Genomic DNA, 24,784 nt, shown 5'->3' on the forward strand with positions numbered 1-24,784 from the left:
AGTCATAACTGTATCTAAAAATGGTACCTTGTTCACAACAAGAAAATTGTCTATTGTTTGTCCATTTGGTAAAATGATGTCACCTGCTTCTTTAACAGCATCTGGTAATATAGAACTTATTTCTTGAGCAATTACTCCTGTATCAGAAATGGCATCATATGATAGTCCTGCTTGCTCAGCATATTCTGGTCTGTAGCAGAATTTTATAATACGCATGTTTGATACATTCTTTAATTGTTCACGGGAATCTAGCTGTTAATAAACAAAAGTTAAATCATGTTTAAAAATTATTACACAAAAAGTCACTAGTCTGCTTAAAAAACAAAATAAATTCCCATATAGGTAAATACTAAAATAATTATTTTTACAAATATATCATAATTACTTGAATAGTAAACGTGTCCTGCTTCATAACTAAGCTCACAACAAATTCTGATTTAATAGTGTTATTTTATTTATTATATCATGTAATTATAAAATGTATTTAAAAGTTTCATATCTTTGTTAAGGCACTAATTAATATTTTGCAATGTTTGGAACCAACTCAAACAATCAATACCTTTACCTCTCTCATATTGGTTTTAACTCTAGCATCTGATGGTTGAATAATGTGACCAGTCATTTTCAAGTTTCCATGAACTACTAGAGGTTCATCTGGCCTATCAGTGTTTATTCCCACTCGACCCTAAAAGTAAAAAAAAAAAAGAGTTTAATTACAGATGCATAACTATTACGTATTATAATTTATCTGGACGAGTCTCCAGTTTATTATGTTATGTATTATGATTTGAAATAGCTGGAAATTTTAATTTTGATTTAGAAGTTAATTAAATGTCGATATGTATTAAATTTACTATATTTGCCAACAAGACTGATACACACAATTTTCTTTCTTAACACAATTATATTTTTATATGCAAAAAAAAATACAATTTATAATATCTGTTATTACAAATAGTTATTTATATACATACATTTTACAAACTCATAAACAATATCCAGTCTTCTATCTGGTCTGTAACTGAATATTTTATTAATGGTCCAGGTCCATGTTGAGCAAAATAATTTTATGTTGATACACTTTACTAGATGAGAATGTTATCCAGCTCTATTCTTGTTCAGCCTAACTCAGTTTATAAGCTCTCCTTTTACTGAAGAAGATATTTAAAGTCCTTATAGAAATAATATCATCCAAAGTTAATTCATTGAAGTTAGATGATTTGTAATGTTTGAAATCTATAAACATTCCTGGCTAAACTCTGTTGTTTTCTGATTAATAAGTGTTAATCAAAATTATAGCTGAACAACAATATTTTGTCTCTCAGTGCATCAGTTTGTAAATGTTAAGGCAAGATTCTAGAAAATTCAGTTGGCCCCACAATGTCTAGTGTTTTTGTAAAACATATATTGTTGATGCTTACACTTGAGAATCTTCTACAAAGTTAGAGAACAGAAATGACTTGTGCAATACATATTTAACAATATATGTCACTTATATTTCTAAATATATATTAAACTGAAACAAACCTAGATATTAAAATAATATTAAATCCAATACAATAATGAAGTCAAAAAACATTTTTAAGGAATATTGTTCTAGAGAATTTTAGTAAGGAACAGCATTTGATCTTTCCTTTAGATACAACTTATATATGTAAAGAATTTTTAATACATCGTAATAACTATTGTTTAGACAAGGAAAAATATTTTGTGCAAATTCATAAAAAGCAGTAATAATGAATAAAAAATTAATAAAACATACAAAAACCTATTGACTAGTTTAAACAGGTCAAGTTTATCATTCTCTAATAATGGAGTTAAACTGTTCTCAGAATCTCATATGTTGGGGTTAAAATAGCCACAGAAGAGACAGTGTTTATTATTTTATTATTGAACATGTTTTCTTTAGTTTTAAATATGTTTCCCAGTGGTTCAATGGTAAGTCTGAACCAGGTTTTTATGCCAATGGTGGGCACAACACAGATAGCCAATTGTTTAATGGAAAATAAACAATTCTAAGTATTTGTATTGATTGTCTTATGTTGCATTGATGGTATTATTTAGGTTCTACAGTGACTTTTGATTGATCAAAATTAATTTTGTGGTTGATTATTTGAACAGCAACATGGCCTTTATGCAACTTTACTCCAGTTGAAATACATTCTTTTATTTGACCAATTTTGTTAAAAGAGCAAGGTATTAAAACTGTTTATCATACACAGAAATGGGTTTTTCATCCAATTAATTTGTCGTAACAAAAAGGAGCATTCATAATGAGTTAAACTACATAAAAAATATTGCTGTTTTCTAAGGATTGAAACCAAACTTCATAATTAATTTATTCAACAAAATTAAAAGGCATGGTGCTAGAAAAAACTTAATAAATGTGAACAGATTAAGAGATTGTTGTTATCTACCAATATCCTACTACATTTTGATATCAAGCAAAATAGATGCTATTTTAAAACAAAATAAAACCAGCTTATAAGCCAGTGAATAGACTTTATAATAAATATGAAAAAAAATAAAGATAAAACAGAAACCTGCAATAGACAGGATACTAATTCAATTCCTTGTTCTTATACCATGTTTATATTTGTCAAATAAAACATAGTATATTTGTTGGAAGGAAGCTAAAAAATTGGCTATAGCATCACACATTAACAGCCAACTACAAATTCATTTACAATCAATTAAAAATCATTGAGAAATCCAAAATGTTACATCAGCACAATATATGAGAATCAACAGAATCATTTAAAAATAGCAAAAACATGTTCAACAGTAAAATGGAGTTTGAACTCAATATAAGTTGGAAATAGTTTTTTTCCAAATTAGTTTTTGCACTCTACTGCCATTAATGAAACTTGATTCTTCTGACCCATTTTAAACTTAATGTACAAGATGCTGAAAACAGTTTTACATCATTCCTTGAGAGTGATAAGTTTGGTCTGTCAAAAACTAATCACGAATTTTTATACTTTTTGTATTTTACTGTTAATTCTTTAATCATTTATGCATTATTATTTTTCGTGTTATTACTATTTCTTATGCATTAATTGGTATTACATAATAGTTTTGTAATTCAAAAGGATTATACTGTACTACGTATAGATAACATATAGAGGGAATACTTTTTTGATAGAAGTTAAAAAGTTTACAATGTTTTACAATCTATGTATAAAATATGTAAACAACTTCTATAAAGAAAAAATTGGAAAATCAAACACACGTTAAACATTTTAAAATGGAATTTAAGTTAAATGAAATATTTACTTATCACCTGTTAAATGGTCAAAAGTTTGACAAATATTTCTAGAAAAATGTGAAACTTACAGCATGAAATATAGAGTCTGGCACTTGTCCTTTCTGCCACGACAATTCTACATCATTCTCAAACTGACCAGGATTTGATGCCTAAAAGGAGAATATTTGTGTCAGAAAGAAATGAAAATATTAACACAATATATCTTGAAATAAAAATGTTTAGATGTTTTTTATTTTAGAAGGTCATATATAAAAAGAATGGACTTTATTAACAATTTTATCAAGTTTTATTAATTAGAGAGAACCATATATTTTAAAATTAAAAAATAAATAATACTGGGTAAATTAAAAGTATTGATTATTTGTATCAGACAGTTATCAACTCTTTGATTACTTTATCTACATTTTACGACTATTTACGGACTATACATCTACACAGGTTTGGTTTGTCATAATAAGATAAAGATTGAAGAATATTCATTAAGAAGTGTTGGTACATTTAAAACTTGGAGTGTTGTAAAAAACATGCTACTTGTTCCGCCTAACTTATACGTTTTTTTCTGATGACATTAAATCTTTAAACTCACATGGGCAGTTTTTTTTTAATTAAGACAACTACTTGCCAACCACACTACTCAGACTACTGACAGTAAATTATGACTGACTCTAATAACCACAACTATTGTATCCATAAGACCTCAATATTGATATAAAATTATAGAATTCTTTTAAACTTGAGTATGAGCTCACTTGAGTATAGCAGTAATTTCATTTTCAGTCATACATTTTTATAGATGAAGACTGAAATATATCTCAATTTAGCAACAACATTCACTCAATTTTACTCAGATTTATAACTCATTTTCCAATTTACAATTTTTTCACACAATTATAATGTTCTAATTTCAATGTAAGAATACGAGTGAAGTGGTTCTGAAAACAATTATAATTTAGTAATTTCCACTTAATACATTTTTACTGTGTTAAAATATTACAACCTTTTTGCTCATAATACTTTGAAATAATTAAATTTAGCATTATTATAAATATACATTCTTACCCTAATAATAAGTTTTTCAGATGAGTGACACACAACAGGAAATATTTGGTCACCAACATGTGCACAAATACTGACAACAAGATAAAAGTAACGTTGATCAGGGTTGGGTTTACCCTTTTTACGCATGTTATTTGCTGTTGTTTCACTGAAATGAAGTCTTCCAACAGTTGTTTTGACAACTTGATTAGGTATAAGCTCAATTCTACATGTACATTATAAAAAAAAACAATATAAGATCTGAACAAAGACTCTGACATCATTAACTTAAACAATATGTATATGAAAAAATGTATAAGATGTAAAATAGAACAATATTTTACACCAGCTTTTATGTTTATTATTATAGTAAAAATACCCATATATCTACAAATAATTTTTAAATTGTATTACAATTTGTTAGACTGATACCAGAAGAAAGATACTTTTGTTTTATTTTACTGTAAAAATGCTTTTTAAGCCACATACAATCTATTTCAACTTTAGATATAAATCCATAATAAAATTACAAATGCCCTAAATAGTTATGCTTTGCATGTTTACATCAACATTTAATTCTATAAAGCAGACATTCTGTTAAAGCATAATATAACAATAACTAAAATTGCAGAAGATGTATTGTTGGAAAATGAATCACAATTTAATTCTTGGCTTTGGAGTTATTTTTGATGTTTCTGGAATTATCACTTCTTTCTTTAAATCATCAAACTCAATAACTAGTCAGGAATAATGTGGAAAATTGCTTTTTTTTTACCCTGAACATCACTAACAAAACCAGAGTTCTACAAACTATCAATCTGCTGTTGCAACAATATAAAGTGAATCCACTTTACTGCATAAAATATTCAGAATATCTGACTTTTAAAAAAATTCTCAATCCAATTGTTTCTTCGTTTGATTTCTATTCTCACTTATTTCTGTAAAAACATGTATAAAATTTTATGTGGTATTGCCATGTAGTTTATGTGTAGATATTGCCAGCATAGTAATCTATTTTAACAATAGTAATAAAGACCCTGTAATATCAAATTTGTTATTTTTGTTTTAATGGAACACTCCTGAATAAGCTGTGATATTAAACTTTTGAGTGTCCAATTGAAGCTTCAGTTGCTTCAAATAATGAATTGTATTTAAATTTAAAGCATTCATTTCTGCAAAGTGTGTTTGATATATTAATTAGTAAAGCTCATAGTTGAAATAATAAAATACTACATATATTAAACAAAAGTAATGCTTAAGTTACAAATTGAAATAACAAAATATGAAAAAAATAAATAATTATAACTATATGTGTTATCATTTGTCTTTATTAATTTGTGGTCATAGCTGGTAAATGAGAAAGCTTTTATTCTCTATTCTTCTTTAATTTTCTATCAATGTACTTGGTGGCTTTGATAAGGAATTTTACATGTAATGGAGGACTCATGTCAGGCATTATTTATCCATGATAATTAAAAAAATGATAAGGCATTTGTGCTTCTTTTATGTTGTTATTTATAAAGAAAATCAATATATTCTATCCTTGGACATAGGATACTTACAGATTCTTCAATGCATGTATGATAGCAAATATTACAAACAAGTTGGTAAACAACACTATTGACAAGACACTCAACTTTAGACTGCAAACATGTTTCTGTAAGACAGTTATTTTATCATATTATAGCATAATGTGCAGAGAATTTGAAAGTTGGCTTTTAAAGGTTAGACCTAGCCATTCTCTAATTTTAAGTAGTTCAAATTTCTTGATTATAGGTTTTATTTTCTTGGAAATAGTTTCTTCAATTACAGGTACTGTAAAAGTAATCATTTTTGTATTACCTTTGAAATATATGTTCTTTCCTCTTTGTTTATCTGTGTTTTCTCATATTGAAGGTACAATGCTGATTTCTGTGCATTAAATTCTTTGAAAATTTCCTCAATGTAAAAAGTTGGATATTCAATGTTCAGAAGGCATAATAATAGTTGAGTATGCTGTATTTTCTTCATTACAAAAAGTGATAAATTATTTTTAATTCTTCAATAACTGAACATATGTAGGAAGCTTTGGGATAATGGGAATTAAAGGTAAGAAAAAGAGGTTTTTTTTTACTTCTTGGTTTGTGAAACAAGTTAGATTGTACATTATTGTCATTGTTGATCATTAAACTAACATAAGAAAATCAATACTACTTTTGTTATTTAAATGATTCAGGATAAAATGGATATTGGATCTATGGGAATTAGAATGTCTAAAAATTTGATTAAAGAAGGAAGGCCACGGTTCTATAATCTAGATGTGTTATCAATGTATGTAAGCCAGATATAAGTGAAGTGCTGATGTTTCAGAAACATGTATAAAAAAAAAGTTAATATATTATCCATTGCAACACCACTTAATCAGAGATATAATTTATTGTCAAAACTAATATATCTATTGTGAAGGATAAAAATGTAAGATTTCTATGACAGTGTCTATTGCCAGTTCATACCATACATCTCTAAACAGAAAAGCCTTTAAAGAAACATTGAGTATCCAATGAAAAAAATTTGATAGTGTAAAATCATTTATTACTGTATTAAAATGTGTTTTATACACCAATATGCATTACAGAAATTAAACAATGACTAATTAATCCATTTGTTCCTACATAATCTGGACAAGTATAAGCAGTAAGTCTCTTATTTCCTTTGATCAGAATACAACAATAATACAAGTATTAACTTACTGGACTGGATTGAAATGTTTCTTGCTGCGATCAGACTGAGACTGTTCTATTTTGATTGTCTGATTTAATGATTCCATCTAAATTTATCAAATGAAAAGAGAGAAACTATAAACCAAAAAGCAGTGTATATTATTTTGTTCTAATGAACATTATCATTACTGTATGAATCATTTTTGAGTTCTATGTAAACTATATAAAGTTCAAAATATTCAATTATGCAAAGCACGCTTATTTTCACACCAAATACATTGAACAACCAATCAGAATAAAAATTAAAATAACAATATAAATTCTACAATAAGTTTATGCAACTAAAGCTATTCCTCTATCAGTTTTGTAGTTTTAGATTAGATATGTATATACAAATTAGAACATATATATATATCCAAATTACTATATACATCCAAATTAGTATGTAGATCAATATCAATATGTACATTCCATATTAGTATGTACATCTAATATGCATATTCAAATTACCATGTATATCCATAAGTTACATTTGTCATTTTGCTAACTTCTTGGTGTATCTTGAAAGACTGTCTTTATTAGAGCTCAAAATATAATTCATTGTGGATACATATATAAATGTAATGTATGTTTATAATGCTAAATTTGGTTATTTGCAATATTTAAAAAAGTAATTATAAATATGTCTCAAATATAAATCACTAAGAAAGTATTACTTGAGTAGTAAGTAATTTGCCACTTTTAGTCTGAAGAATATAAAGCAAAAGAATGAAAAAAAGAGACACACACACACATATATATTATATATGTTTTATATTGTAATGAATGATGTAAAACAATCAGCTCTGACTATGACATGATTACAAGATTTCCAATCTATCTTACTGGTGATTAATTGTTAGAGAATTGACCATTACACATTACCTTTCAAATTATATTAAGCATTCAAATTTCCTCCTTCTTTGAATTATTTTATTCAAATTCAAACACCTATGTTTTTTTTCATTCTTTAGCTTAGACACTTTAGAAACCAACTGCTCTGTTTATTTAATGTCTCTTCTCACCTTGACTCCATAGAAGTGCAGATAGAAATTGTCTATCTTTTTAAGACCATCAGAAGTTTTAATAAACTGTGGATCTCCAATAGACTGTACATGAACTGTTATTTGAAAGTGATTTTTCTTTTGACAAACAAATGAGTCATCTGTGTAACTGAAATTAAACCCCTTGTCTGCATCAACTCGGAAGTTAAAGGGTGGTCTAGATAGAATAAAATAAGCTATTAAATAATCTAATAATGGGTTTAAGTAACTTAGTAGTTGAAACTATACATATATATATTATACTAAAAACATTTTAAAAACACTTTTAATGTATCAGTGGTTTTGTCAAACTTCAAATAAACAAATGTATGCAAGCAAAATGTTATTTGCTTGTTGAAACATTATTGTGATAAAATATATTTTGCACAAGTACCTCAATTTTTATGTCACTTTTTCTACTGCATGCAAACTGGTTTTAATAACTTCTTCTATTCATATTTAACATAAGTATAGTGTTATAGCTTCAACTCATCCAATGATGTTGATGAGTAGTTAATAGCTAGTGTTACCCTCCTTTGGCTGAAATAACTGCAGTGAGACACTTCTTGCAGCCATCTACCAGTCTCTGACATCGGTCTGAAGAAAGTTTGCCTCACTTCTCAATGCAGAATTCTTTCAGCTGTGAGATGTGTGAGGGGTTTCTTGCACGTACAGCCCATTTCAAGTCACCCCACAGCATCTCAATGGGATTAAGATCTGGGCTTTGACTCGGCCATTCCAGGACTCTCCATTTCTTAGTTTTTTAGCTAGTCCTTGGTAGATTTACTGGTATGTTTTGGGTCATTGTCGTCTTGCAGGGTCCAGTTCCACTTCAGATTTAATTTTCTTACAGATGGACTCACAAGTTCCTCAAGCACTCTCTGATACACAGTAGAATTCATGGTGGATTCTATGATTGTGATCTGTCCAGGTCCTGCTGCAGCAAAGCAGCCCCAAACCATGACATTTCCACCTGTCAACTTTCGCAGTTGGTATGAGGTTCTTTTCCTGGAATGCTGTATTTGGTTTACGCCCAACATGTCCTCTGTTCTGGTGTCCAAATAATTCAATTTTGGACTCATCTGTCCAAAGAACATTATTCCAGAAGTCCTGGTTTTTGTCTACATTCTCCCTGGCAAACTTCAGTCTGGCCTTGATATTTCTTTTATAAAGCAAAGGTTTCCTCCTTGCACACCTCACATGCAACTTACACTTGTGCAGTCTCTTTCTGATTGTAGAGGGTAGCCAGAGCCTGCTGTAGGTCCCATGATGACCTGCTAGAGTATTTGGAGACCTCTTTTAGCATCTTGCAGTCTGCTCTTGGGGTGAACTTGCTTGGACGACCAGACTTGGGCATGTTGGCAGTTGTTTTGGAAGCTCTCCACTTGTTGACTATTTTCCAGACAGTGAAATGGCTGATTTAAAAATCTTTTGGGATCTTTTTAAATCCCTTACCAGACTCATAAGCTGCTACAATTTTCCTTCTGAAAGCCTCAGACAGCTCTTTTGCTCTCACCATGGTGCTCACTCTCTCTTCAACAGTCAGGAGCACACCAAACTAAATGTCTGAGGTTTAAATAGGGCAAGTTTCATTCAAAATCCTGAGTAATGATCTTCTAATCACGTGCACCTGGTGTGATACACCTGTGTGTGAGTTGAGCCATTTTATGTGGGTATAAATGTGGGGGTGTCCAAACTATTTCCTCAGTTAGAATACATATTTTTGTAAAATTACATTTTACAGAAGATCTTGAAAAGTCTTTTCTTCAGTTTTAATTGTTTAGTTATATTCCTATAATCTCTCAGTATTGTTAAAATTGAGATTAAATATCTGTGTATCCAAAAATGGTACAAAAATACACAGGCTTCACATAGAGTGTCCTAACTTTTTCACATGACTGTATGTTACTGAAACTGTTTGAAAGATATCCTAAACCCACTGACACTGTAAAGTACATTGAGTAAGGGAGGTGAGGGCACACATAATATCAGAGGTGAGTACTTATAAAAAAAACAAACTCTTGGGCTACCTTTATTGAATAGTGAGATTTAATTACCACTTTTATAATGCACCCCCAAATCCAAAGTGGAGAAAGCAATTTTGTTTTCAGCAGCAACAGGAAGTAAATCAGGGAACTTCAAATCCCCTGTCCAGCACTCCAACCACTAAGCCCAACCAAGATCCACAAAAAGAAGTATCAGCATATCTTGTCACAAATGTAGGTATCTGACAGAAAATCCCAAAGTCCAAAACACAACACAGATATCTTTAAGATCAGGGCCACATTGTTAGGCACATGATCTGAGTTGAACTTAAGTCTGTATGACAATCAGCTACACAACTTGATGGAATAATATATTACCTTAACCTTCCAGTAGTTTATGCAATGGGAAAGAACCCCTGCTACACAAGGAAAAAAAGAAGAAATTAAAAAATTGAGAATATTAGATCTGTGAATAAGTAGCAAGTAAAACAAAAGTGGAGAGAAGATGTTCTAACCAAAGTAAAAAAATAGCAGTAAAAAATGCTCAAGGATCTGCACATTTCTTTCAGAATACAGATACATGTCTGATCCAGTAAAGAAGAAACTTCTAGTCTTTAGAAGCATGTACTGTAAGATAAATTTCCTAGAGGTAAAATCAATGCTAAGCACTCAAAGTCATTACAATAATGTAGTGATGATTAGACTATATAACTCATATTCAAGTAACTTGAAAGTTTATCACATAATAAACTTCTTTAAATTCTCTAAAAATGTTTTCAAACCTCTAACAATATAGTAAAAAGTAAAACACACAGTCAGTATTAAAGCAGTATTCAATCTAAAATGGTTGAAAACTATAAGTTATATGCTGTATTTACCATGTTATCTATTATAGTTTTTTGGATTAGTGGAATGGTTTCCATATGAGTGTTAAATCTGGCATGACAAACATCTTGAGTGAAAGCCAAATAATAATAATAAAGAAACTTCATAGTGTCTCACTATTCAGCAGGCACAGGAATGCAAGTCTCTAAAAGTATTTTAAAATAAGTTGTGCAATAATATATTTGAAGCTTAGTGTTTAAAATTTGTCAAAGTTCCCTCAGTCACAATAAAGATCTGGGGACAACGATCCAACAATTTCCTTATCAGTCAGACCAAAAATATACTTTCACAGTAAAACAAAACAAGTTGACTTGCTATCCTGAAATGAAAAACAATCATCTACTACCACTTTCACTGCTCAGATGTGGTAGGAAACACTCTTTCCTATGTAAAAAAAAATCTCATAAACTCTTGATATAGCAGGCAAAAGTAAAGAATAAACACCATATAATCATGTAATGATCTCTGTTTGAACATGGTAGTGAGGAGAGAATGGGTATCAGTTGGGCCAGAGTAACCCTCATTGATGGTGAGATAAAACAGGAGAGTGAGCTGGACTTATTTGTTTTTTTTCCAGATGTGGTATTGCACCCTCTGTAATCTCACACACTGGCACAGTGAAGGCCATTAATAACACTACTATAATGCATAAATATAAAATTTAGCAAACAAGTATAAATCACTGAAATGCCTAATGTGTACTATATGGAAATTTTTTATCACTATGTATAGGCATCAGCATTGACATCTATTGGTCACTGGTACAGCCAAATATCAGCTGGAATTTCTAACAGTGGTAAGAAAAACTAAAACATTGTGTAATGTGAGGAGCAGTTAAGTAGGGAATCATATTATGATGCACAGAACAGTGAAAGGGTTAAATATGGCTCACATCTTCAAAAAGGTGTTACAGATATAAAACTCAATTACCATGGTTGATATGTTATTACAATTAATTTGAAAATCATGACTCAACTGAGGCCAATCCTTACTTCTGATGGGAAAGAAGATAAATCAAATAGAAATCAGGCAGTCCTCTGAAAATGGCATTTTCTTATGAAACTCAATAAGAGAAGAAATTACACAGAACCTAGAAAAGATAAGGACTAGAAATGCATAGAAGAAACAGTGGGTTAAAATCATAAAGCTTATAGTGTCTTTGAATGATACAATATAGTCAATGAAAAAATTGGTAAAAAAATTCTTTTGTTCAGCTAACTGAATAGTGAGTCCAAATGACAAAAGGGTTGAAACAATTGAAAGACATAACTCTTTACAATTATTAAAAGAAAACATTATTTGTATTAAAAGTGCTCCAAAACAAATCAGAGATTACCTAACACATAAAAAATAATTCAATGTTCCAGAGACAAAAAATCCACAGCAGTTAAGATTGATAACCAGGTATTCTAAGAACTGAAAATGAGGAAACATAGTAGGTGATCAGAATTACTTATTGAGAATAAAAACATTTTTGTCCAACAAAAGTATGGAAGATCCAAGGAATGGGTCTCAAATAAAGCCATCAAAGTAACAATTTCAAAATGAAAGGTTAAGTTGTAAAAACTACTAAAAATAAATTTAAAACCATTTTAAGAAAACGTTAATTTAAAGAGGATACACTGACTTTAAGCTGAGATAAGTCTTTAATGAAATACGTCTGAAAAGTTCAGGAGCATAATATCTGAAGATTCAACATCACTTACATGAATCTCAGATATAACTTGCAAATTAATATTGAATAAAATTTACTATTAAAAATTTGAAACATGACAAAAAATAAATACATCAAATAAGAAAGGTCTTATAATTGTAATGATTTTTAACTATATATGATGTCAATATATCAATATGCAATAAATCTGTCCCTCTGAAATACAATAATCTCTAAATGGGCATTCATACCGTTGCTATTCTACTTCATAACTAAACCGTCATTAAAATAATCATATTCAACAATATTGTACTGAGTATATTGCTCACTTCTGGTTCTCCAGACATGGACTATTCAGTCACTGTCAAAAGTATGAATCTCAATTAATTTGAAACGAGGTGCATTTGCCCATGATGTTGTTGAAAATTGTAGTGACCACATCAAAAGTGTAATCAAGACCAGTGAAACCTGTTTCTAATCACCTCAAACACTGTTTTAAAAGCCCACATTGATTGACAGTAGCCATAAAATTTGTAACAGTCATTTTGAGAAACAACAAATTGATGTAGAACATCTAATGTCCACAAGCCTCCCAGTGTGAAGAATGATTAGCAACTTGTCTGTGTACATTTGTTGGGTTTAAAATGTTTTAACAGCTTTCAGCAAAGTTGGCTTTAGGATTTTCTGAGGACCAAAGCGAGACAATGGAGAAAAACTCTTCTTACCAGTACAGTTTGACTTTAGCAATCCAAATGAAAGGAAGATAAAATAATATTTGTGAAAGAATTAATAAAAAATAACAGTTGTGAATGTTTTTTTTTTGTTTGGAATTAAGCACAAAGCTACACAATGGGGTATCTGTGCTCTGCCCATCATGGGTATCAAAATCCAGTTTCTAGCAGTGTGAGTCTGCAAACATACCACTGTGCTACTTGGGGACTAGTCATGAATGAATTAATAAACATGCATACTTTTACAGGTCAATTTAAAATAGCAACATGTAATATTTGATAACTAGGCTTGCTTACTTTACACAACTATTTGTTTAGTAAAGTTATGTTCTTCAGCTGAAATTATTTAGATTAGAATTTAACTTTCATCGCTATATCAAAAGCAAACTGTTCTATAGCATCAGCATAATTTAATATATTAATTGTATGTTGTTCATATGCTACTGGGAGAAAAGAAACTAATTTCTAGACAATTGTTGATTGCAAATATACTTTTAATCAACATGAATGCTGAGAAGCTTCATTTTATTTTGATGAAACAGTTGCAAGAATTATCAATATAATACTTAAAGCTATGGATGTGTTGGAAAATAAATACACTGATGGCCACAATCCTAAGACCAATGAACATAAAGAAAAAATATACATTTTGCGTTTTTAGACTCAACCACTTATTTGAGTAAAGCTTCAAAAGATGAAAATAAGAAAATGGAAAATAAAAATAAAAACGTTTTTTGGCATTTAATAGGAAAAATGTGAACACTATGAAATTAGCCTAAATATTAGCTGGTTAAAAGTTTAAGACCATACTGAAACGAAGTGTTAATTGGGAAACACGTAACGAAATTTAGTCTTTTGTGTTCAAGCATTACCATTGTTAACATCTCCCACTGTCACCTCCTGTGTTACATTGGGTATAAACATGAGTTTGAATGTGGCAGATTTAATGAGCTGCAAAAGCAAGGTCTCTCTCAACATGCCATCACTGGTGAGATTGGGCATAATAAAACTGCTCTTACAAATTTCTTAATAGACCCTGAGGGATATGGAACGAGAATTTCAAGTTGTTAGCCCAAGAAAATTTTGCCGGCATTGACCAGGAGGATTTGACAGGTTGTCCAGCAAGACACCAGCCGATCATTGAACCAGGTTAAGGCCCTTATTGATGCAGAATGCAGCTTCAGAACAATGAGATGGCATCTATGAGAGAAAAGCTTTAAAAACTGTAAACATCTTCAAAGGCCACGACTCCTTCCACACCATGAAACAGCTCGGTTAAACTTCGCTGAGAAGCACCAAACATGGGATGTAGAAAAGTGGATGAAGGTTTTGTTCTCTGATGAGAAAAAATTTAACCTGGATGGTCCAGATGGCTTCCAACGTTACTGGCACGATAAGGATATCTGACCAGAGACATTTTCTACATGACACAGTGGAGGAGGTTCCATCATGATTTTGGGTGCTTTCTCCTTCTATGGAACAATGGAGCTTCAGGTTATACAGGAGCATCAAACATTGGCATGTTGGAGAGAGCATCCTTATTGACTGAAGGCCCTCACTTGTGTGGAAATGACGATGCTGCAATCCACAATGCCTGCAGGACAAAGGACTTTTTCTTGATGAATAACGTGATTCTTTTGGACCATCCAGCGTGTTTGCCCAAACTGAACCCCATTGAAAATGTTTGGGGGTGGATGGCAAGGGAAGTCTATAGAAATGGACGTCAATTTCAAACAGTGCATGATCTTCGTGAAGCCATCTTCACCACTTGAAATAACATTCCAGCCAGCCTTCTGCAAACGCTTACATCGATCATGCCAAAGCAAATGTTTGCAGTTATTCACAATGACAGCTGTGCAACTCACTACTGAGACCTGTTGTTGGGCATTTCCTTCCCTGTTTAGGGCTTCTTTTTGGTATGGTTTTAAACTTTTGACCAGCTAGTATTTAGGCTAATTTCAGAGTGTTCACATTTTCCCTATTAAATGCTAAAAAAGTTTTTATTTTTATATTCCCTTTTCTTATTTTCGTCTTTTAAAGCTCTACTCAAATAAGTAGTTGAGTCTAACAATGCAAAATGTATATTTTATCTTTATGTTCATTGGCCTTAAGATTTTGGCCAGCAGTGTATGTCATGCTTTTTTGTGAATACAGTGAAAACTCTGGAAAGATTCAAGCAGCATAGTTACAATAAATTGAAGATCATCTTTAAATTTAATTGCATCTATGTCAGAATTGTGAATATTAGTTAAACTCAAATTCATGTAATGTCCTTTTCATCCTCACTTAGGTTTTTTGATGTTATAAATGAGGCAAACTAGTTTGGAAGTTTTTGAAGCTGAGTGAATGAAGCATTCATTCATTTAATAACTGTTGTATCTACAATGATATCAAATACAGATATGCCAACTAATTCAAATGACTGAGCGTAATGATTGTAGACAGAGCCCTTTATCATTTGCGGCTACTAGGCCTGACTAATGTCTCTAAGCTGTTTATTATTATATTATTATTATAACCATTATTATTTGTTACTGCTATAGATTGCTCATTTATGATTGTGTTTTGTGTGTTTAATAAATAAATTTATAAAAATTATTTTGAAATTATATCTTTTATTTAGTTCAGAGTAACAAACATACTGGTAAAACAACATTGAACATGCACAAACAATAAGCAGAAAAAGCCTTCGTCTAAGGACTAGTGTATATCATGTTTATGACACTTATTGTAATAGTTTTGCAGCTGTTGCAGCCTTTGCTTTCATGAGAATGTCTCTGGATGGTTTGGAGTTATAACAATATTGTCAATTTGACTGCATACACATATTTTTTCACTATATCAAAGTCTGGGAACATTTTTCTGAATAGATGTCCTGCATGATCAGCTACAGCTAGGGGTAAATTATGAGCAATGACAAATTGCATAAACATCACTTCTGCATTTATGGTTTCATATTCTGAATTCTTACTCATAAATGTCGTTATCTGCATCGTTTTTGTCTTTGCCTCAGCCTTTTGTTGGTGAGATGCCTATTTTGTATGTCTGGAACAATCGTTTATCCCACCATGCGCCACAGAAAAATCGATGTGACAAACTGTACAAAATGCATGACTGTCACTGACTTTTGATGCAATGACCGGATATTTTGCACTATACTCTTTCCTAAATTTTTGATTCACAGTTTTAGTCCTTTTAGATTTGCCAGAAACAAGACAATCTGGTGAACAAGACCTCTTTTTTTCCATCTCGTGAACGATCGCATTGGTGTTTCTATGCCACTTAGAAAATGAGAAGTATTCATCTACACGAGTGCTAAATGGCTGACAAGCACTGATGACGTAACTATGGATTCCCCCACGTACCATTATGGTGAAGCACCGCACTCAAACTGTTGGTAGACGTTGGAGATACAAATATTTTTTATTATTTCAAGCACAAACATGATTATCGCAAATAGCCATTTGGAAGATATCTTTTAATTATTATCAAAATTTATTTGTATCTCACTAGAAATTTTCTTTTCACCTCTTTCAAGCCCTGGGGGAACAATTTATCACTTTATTGAATAGGCCTATATAATATATAATAATTTGGGAGTTGCAACAAGTCGTAATATTTGTCTGTATGAGCGTATAGTTGTAGTGTATACACCAAAATCGTAATGGTTACGCTCAAATCGTTATGGTTGGCATCTCTGTAAATAACTTAGCTTCAAAGTTCTTCTCTGCACTTTGGATTCACTTATCAACACCCCAGTGTCCATAAGGTTTATTTTCTCAACTAATATGAACATAATAATTGAAAGTTGGCAAACTTTAAGTTCTGTGCTAATATTCTTGTGATAACTAAAGCTCTATGGAACCTGGTATTTTAGTATGTAGTACTCAACTGTCTAATATTTTTCAGGTGTTAAAGAGCCCTAAAAAGTCCATTGAAGAATTAAGCATTAAATTGCTTACAATAACTATACAGTGATAAATATTATACCAAAGTATGAGAGGAAGAGTAAAGTTAGAACTTCTCACTTCTTTTCCCAGAAAATCAGCTCAATTACTAGAAGTTGTATCTTGTGTTTGTTTGCAGACATCAACTACTGAACCATAAATATGTTAATTATAACAATAACTTAGTGTTATTACACTTTTATCACAATATTCCCAGTTTACAGGAAAACCTGGCAATGTTATCTGACTCCCGTATATATGTCCTGGTTGTATGTTACAAATGCAACTGTATCATAAAATCACAAAATAATACTAAGAAAAAAGAAGATTGCAATAAAACAAACAGATACTATATCTCCAAGAATATACTTTAAGTTATATCATCTACAGAGAACAAAAATCTCTTGAATTCATTCTTGAGTTTGTACCTGAACATCAACACTATTAATATATATATTTATGTCTTTGTAACAGCTTTTGCCATCAATATTTTTCAAAAGAATTTTACAATTCACCTAAAATGAATTTTGTTACTTTACCCTATTGGTGAATAGGGCACGAAAAAGGAGCTGAAATAGAAAATAGTTTCCACGAGCAACAATAATTTGCATATCTAATAATGTTGCCTAAGTAATCTCTATAATCTGTGACTACAAATATTTAAGGCTCTGACCTTCTTGCTGCTACTCAGTTGGCCCTGGTGATTTGAAGTACAGATGGCATCCAAAAGTAATCCTTTCTGAGAGAGTTACATTACAGTACTTTCTGATGAAAAATCCTTCTATTAAATAATTATTGAAACATGTATGGCATGAATCATTATCATTTTGAGAGAACAGACAATCTATAATGTTGAAATGTATTGGTAATATGGAGAAGATGGGATTCAACCAGCAATCAATCACACACTAGAGACAGTAGAATGTTTAACACTTTGTCACTGAAAGTGAATCAAGAACACTGCAGTCTAATAGACACCCCACATAAAAACAAAACAAAAAACAAACTTGTAAGCATGTTAGTTTGCATGGATTTAATTTGATGAAATCAAAATAAGTCTTTTTCAAAAGCTTCTCCCAAAGAACATAACTGAACAAGAAATTAACTATTTGTAGCTGTGTGAATGGTACATGACAAACCAAATGGATTATATGAAATATATCTTTACTGTGAGTCTGCAAATGGCTGGGCAATTCATCAGCACTTTATTTTAAATACAATGTTCCAAAATTGTTACAGAGTCTACTACCAAAAATTTTGCATGAAATATGTGATGATTACAAGAAACAGCTATAATGTAAGTTAGATATGGAGAGTGAGAAAACTGCCAAGGTAAATTCTGCATATTAGCAAGTTAACATGTTCATACCACTATATAAGGAAAAAACTATCTCTATGCTGATGACATGAAAATAGAGTATCCAGTCTCATATTCAAGCCAACATGCTTGTTACTCTAAAAATTCAAGAAGAAATGGAAGTTCATGCAATATCAGTCAAAGACATCTCCCAAGGGCCTATGAGCTATCAGATTACTCAAACAGACCCTCAAAATTTCTCATCCACATACAACCGATGGACTTTGTAAATCATGAGAATAGGAAGGGTCAACTTCAATTTATTGTACAAAAACCACTTTCAGAACAAAATGCCACCCAGAACAAGAGTCCATCATTAACTTTTGAATAAGCAGCTTCATTGTACTCCTCCTTTTACGGTTACAACTCTCCTTTGCTGTTTTATTTTATGCCTAGCTCCTCACTACAGTAGGCCCATGTATAGTAAATATTAGATTTTTGTGGTGCCACATAAGACATTAATCTGCTCTTTATTTTTAATTATGAATTACAGCCATTTTGTTTTTTAACACTTTACCTTTCTGAAATGTCTTTTTCAAGTATATTCTTGTGAACATGATCTGAAAACCTTTATATTTCAGAAACTGAAAAATTAAAAATATGACATTTAAAGAATATTCCTCCTTTTATGTCAAATAAACACACCATAAGAGAAACTATTTGAGATTCAACTTGTATATTAACAATAGCTCTGAGAATTTTTTATAGCTGATTTGTTTGTTTGTAGTTAAGCACAAAGTACATAAGGGACTATCTGTGCTCTGCCCACCACATGCATCAAAATCCAGTTTCTAACATGGGGAATTCCAAGACATACTGTTGTGTCACTGAAAGGCTATACAGCTGAGAACAGTCTGTTTCCTACAATAAGTATACAGAAGCCAAAGAATGTTCTTATATATAGTTAATACTTACTCAAAACACTATGTAATGACAAATAAATTAATAAATTTCACTAAACTTGCACAACTTAATGCAGCATTTCTTAAAGTGTAGGGTAGTGGGTGCAAATGATTTCTTGGCAGACGCAAATGATTAGGGTATGATCAGTCGTGCTACCCATCACTATAAAATAAAAGCTATATATAACTGAGACTGTAATTGAAAAAACAGCAGCATTTAAAACTTTCTTGTTCAATGAGATGGTATTATCTCCCAGAGGTGCAGGGACCCCAGGTTGGGAACCATTGCATTTGTGCAATAAAGCAAAATTAAACATTTTCAGATATTTTGTATTACTGAATGTAATGAGTAATTACTATAACACATATAGCATTTTAATGCATATCCGTGTATTACATCTCATAACTTAACTCCCTCTTTCACTCATTTAGAAAAACAAAGTGTGTGCAAGAAACCATATATATTGAAATAGGGTGTGGATGACAAAATATTTGGGAAACGATGGGATAAGGAATCAAGAAACCTTAGTTTATTATGTAATAACTAGTTTTTCAAGCAAATCAAGCAATAAAGGCATCAGTAAAACAAGCATAAGTCATGTTTGTAACAATATAAAGAGCCACAAACAAGACTGAAAAAAAGAAATATTATTAAAAAGTAAAATAGGAAGAATAAAATACAAAACTATTTGTATAGCAAAGAACATTCCAAAAAGAAAAGTGTATCACAATGACAAATTACAACAATGAAAAATTACTGAAAAAGCCATGAGCATAGCTTTTAATGTTTTAGAACAGAGATTGTACAGAGAAATGATATAAAAATCACAACTACAAGAAAACTGAAATAAGTTAAAACTTAGTGCTGTATACATCATACATTAAGTTGGTCGAGTGTAAAAGTTTAATATTAAGCATTTAACAAAAGGTACAGATTTCTGAAACAGTTTACCAGGTGTAAGGTGACTTTTCTTATATAGTTTTATTAACCACTTTTTTATTTAAATATATGTATTGAATGTTAGGAAGGTTGACTCATTACTGACCAAATGGGTTTTAATGCTTTATTAACTTTATTTTTACAATTAAAACAGAATTTGATATATGACATCATAGCATAGATAATATTATGTAAGCTGAAATGCTTTGTTAATATAGGTAAATCATTTAATGAATATCTAACATTCTGCATATTAACCAACTTACACTTCTTTCAAGGATGCATCACAAACCACACTCCACGAACTCTGTTGAAATGGTTGAAATTGTATGCACTGATAAGCTGAGCCTATCAATATTCCAGCTGCTTCAGAATTACTAAAATCAACTGAATATTCATCTTCAGGCTGAGAAAGAACATTAAGTACCCCAGGATCAGGAGACAAACCACCTAAGAGCAAAAGGACATATACTTATTATCTTATCTGTTGCAGAATCAAATACCAGAATCATGATAAAGATACATATCAGTAGGCACCTGACACATAATACAGAAGGGGCACATGTCCTCCTTCACTTTTTCCAGTTAGTGTACATATTAACAACTATTATAAATTTACTTTCTTGTCTTCCTCTCAACTTAAATCATAATCGCGATTCTACAGGTATCTGTATGTTATAATAAATGTGATGCTGTGGCAAATTTATTTTATAAACATTCCAGAAAGACTAATTTGTTTACAGTTGAAACATTTCTGGGCAAAAACATATCATTCTTCTCAAATTTTAAAGAAGTTTATCAGAAATTGTAATTATAATGAAAACTACATAAATTATAACTGTTCAGCTCTGAATAAAAGATGTGTTAAGAAGTGTTAAAATATCATTTCACCAAAGTTCAATGTTACACATACTCCTGTTTTCCTTTATATGACAGGTTGATTGGAATTTATAATATTTTTAGCTATGACAAAGTAAAGGCAGATTCTCTCCCAATGTTCATTTTTCTGTTAAAAATAGGCATCTGATGATCCACTGTGTAATATGTAGCACAAATTATGTAATTCAGCTTATAGTTGTAGAAGAACATTTGGTAGAAGTGGCTTTACACCTTTATTAGTCTGTAATATTTCATTTCAATATGAGATATTATCAATATGAAAATAAAGAAATGCCTAGCACAAATGCTACAAGTTCCATCAATGCCATGTATGGCAGCTTTTCTGTATGAAAGTCAAGACAGATTTCAGATTCTCTCCAAATGTGTAAAATGTAGAATACTGCTTCATATATTGTTGATCCACTGGATGTGTTTTGTATTTTGTGTAAATAAAATGTGTTTTATTTAGTATCTTAACATACACATCAGCCTTGTACAGTCTGTTTCTAAATATATGTACAGTGACACAGCATGTGGTTGTAGCTACCAAAATTTCACTCAGTGGTGGAGAAGGTACCTAATGCAGTAAATACCTAATTTGTGGTATCTGAGAAATGATTTCATATGCTTAGTTGCACTTTTGAATTCTCTTTATGATTCTCTGTGGCATTTGAGAAAAATTCATAATATGTTGCTGTGACAAGCTGACTGTCATTAATTGGATGATTTTTCACGTGAATAATACATTCAAATGTTTTCTTTAAGGCTTAGCTATGGTTTGTGATAGTTTGGAGCACTATAAGCTTTGTGACTGACATCAAAGTGACAACTGATACAAGACTGTGTATCATATATAATCAATATTAACTTCCATCCAGAGCAAGTTATCTATTTATATTGAAAATAAAAATCAACTTAATAGTGAGTATTATTTTACACAGACTAGAAAATCTTTCATTTTAGCAGTTTCATACTCTTAATACTCAAAATAAATAACCTTATAACACCAAAATGAATATGAACAAAAAAGTATCTATAATTTTAACATTTTTAACCTAATTTTTTTGTTATTTCACCCTGTAATCTTGAAATAATGTTTGTCTATTACAGGTAGCAGTTAATTATTTCAACAGTACTATTCTTTCATCAACAAGTTTTACTACTTAATATGTCAAAAGTACATACGATTTTGAATAGAATTTGTCAGTTAAACAATTTGAAGCTTGAAGCTTTGTACTGTTAGTCTTGTGTTTCAGCGAACACTCCTGAAGAAGCTATAAAATGGAACATTTTGGTGTTACAAGAAAATCTATTAGTAGTATTAATATGTATGTCTTTTATACACCAATATGTACTACAGAAATTAAATAATGAGTTTGTTACTCATACTTTTAATGATGTTTTTGGCCATAAACCCAATAATATCTCACAGCTTTTGAGATTTAGGTCCTAAATCCATATAGTAAATTAATAATGCAAATAATATCTATAACATAAAATGCAACAATAATAAAACATTAGATATAATAAAATTAGATATATTACACATTTCAAACAATACTGTTAATGAAATAAACATTAAACAAAGAATATAACCTATTTACTATAATAATTGGCTGAGAAAAGTGATAAAAGTTACATCATAATATAAGTTTTGGCGTTGTCATAGCTAAAATATTACAAACTGTAGGTGTCCTCTCATTGTTTTGTGCACCTTATACTCCTCTTATTTATTTTAAACTATTCTTGTATATGTGATAAATGACACTATAAAAACGACATTGCATGTCCCTGTTGCATTTCTAGCTACTTCTTCCATTTCAAATCGTATCAGAATTGTTACTCATGGTTGTAGACATTTTCCTGACACCGCAACTTCCATTGTAACAAACTTCCGCAATGGATAACAAGGTCAACCTCAAACAATTTACTGTCACTGCTTTTCTTTATACGAAAATTATTAATATGTTTCAAGAGCAAAACACTAGATGTTTACCCTCATCGTCATGAATTCTACCACAATTGACGTTGTAAGGCTTACTATAAAATCTCCCCGAAACATGACACAAAAACTTGCTGTGTCCATATTACTTAAGACAACTAATTGGCTTTTAGAGCACGAGACATATCTCCATTAACTACACTGAAGATGTATTAACCTTCGAGAAGATTTGTTTTTAAGTGTCTCTAAAAAGTAATATTTAAGATTAGAGTTTGTGACGCGCATTGAAGAGTTTTTCACAAACTTAAATTATAAAACACTTTAGCTCGTCTTACTTTTAACCGGCCCGGCATGGCCAAGCGTGTTAAGGCGTGCGACTCGTAATCTGAGGGTTGCGGTTCGCATCCCCGTCGCGCCAAACATGCTCGCTCTTTCAGCCGTGGGGGCGTTATAATGTTATGGTCAATCCCACTATTCGTTAGTAAAAGAGTAGCCCAAGAGTTGACGGTGAGTGGTGATGACTAGCTGCCTTCCCTCTAGTCTTACACTGCTAAATTAGGGACAGCTAGCACAGATAGCCCTCGAGTAGCTTTGTGCGAAATTCAAAAAACAAACAAACAATACTTTTATCCTGGCCCGGCATGGCCAGGTGGGTTAAGGAGTACAACTCGTAATTTGAGGGTCGCGGCTTCGCATCCCCGTCACACCAAACACGTTCGTCTTTTCAGCCGTGAGAGCGTTATAATGTACGGTCAGACACACTATTCGTAGCACAAGAGTTGGCGGTGGGTGGTGATGACTTCCCTCTAGTCTTACACTGCTAGGTTAGGGACAGCTAGCGCAGATAGCCCTCGGGTAGCTTTGCGCGAAATAAAAAAAAACATACTTTTAACCTTTCACCACTTCTAGTAGCTCAGCAGTTCATCTGAAAGCTTATAGCGATAAAAATCGGATTTTGATACCCGTAGTTGGCACAGCACAAATAGCTTATTATGTTGCTTTGCTTGTTTGTTTGTTTTTGAATTTCGTATAAAGCTACTTGAGGGCTCTCTGTGCTAGCCCTCCCTAATTTAGCAGTGTAAGACTAGAGGGAAGGCAGCTAGTCATCACCACCCACCGCCAACTCTTGGGCTACTCTTTTACCATCGAATAGTGGGATTGATCGTCACATTATAACGCCCCCACGGCTGAAAGGGCGAGCATGTTTGGCGCGACGGGGATGCAAACCCGCGACCCTCGAATCACGAGTCGCACGCCTTAACGCGCTTGGCCATGCCGGGCCATATGTTGCTTTGCGCTTATAAACTGCAAACAAACATTTCAGTTTTCTCGAAGTTGGGCCCGGCATGGCCAAGTGTGTTAATTCCAAAACAAACAAACAAACAAATTCGCGAAGTTTGGCTATTGCGATTTCATAAGGACACAAAATTAATGTATTTAAAGTAAAGCTGATCTTACAACTGGTTTCGTATTTAAGC

The 24,784-nt window shown here is 31.5% G+C and overlaps 1 protein-coding gene across 3 annotated transcripts in view; it reads right to left on the minus strand.

Moving 5' to 3' along the window:
* The window catches only part of LOC143234966 (uncharacterized), a 297,649-nt gene that overhangs the window by 19,477 nt on the left and 253,388 nt on the right, over positions 1-24,784 (minus strand). For all 3 annotated transcript variants that reach the window (XM_076472659.1, XM_076472658.1, XM_076472660.1), the window contains exons 8-14: positions 20,752-20,935; positions 8,067-8,262; positions 7,033-7,109; positions 4,328-4,529; positions 3,337-3,417; positions 566-685; positions 28-252 (exon numbers count right to left, since the gene is read on the minus strand). In XM_076472659.1, the coding sequence (XP_076328774.1) occupies positions 28-252; positions 566-685; positions 3,337-3,417; positions 4,328-4,529; positions 7,033-7,109; positions 8,067-8,262; positions 20,752-20,935 (1,085 nt within the window). The remainder of the gene's footprint in view (positions 1-27; positions 253-565; positions 686-3,336; positions 3,418-4,327; positions 4,530-7,032; positions 7,110-8,066; positions 8,263-20,751; positions 20,936-24,784) is intronic.

This window comes from Tachypleus tridentatus, chromosome 12 (genome assembly GCF_004210375.1).
Source record: "Tachypleus tridentatus isolate NWPU-2018 chromosome 12, ASM421037v1, whole genome shotgun sequence".
Taxonomy (NCBI): Eukaryota; Metazoa; Arthropoda; class Merostomata; order Xiphosura; family Limulidae; genus Tachypleus; species Tachypleus tridentatus.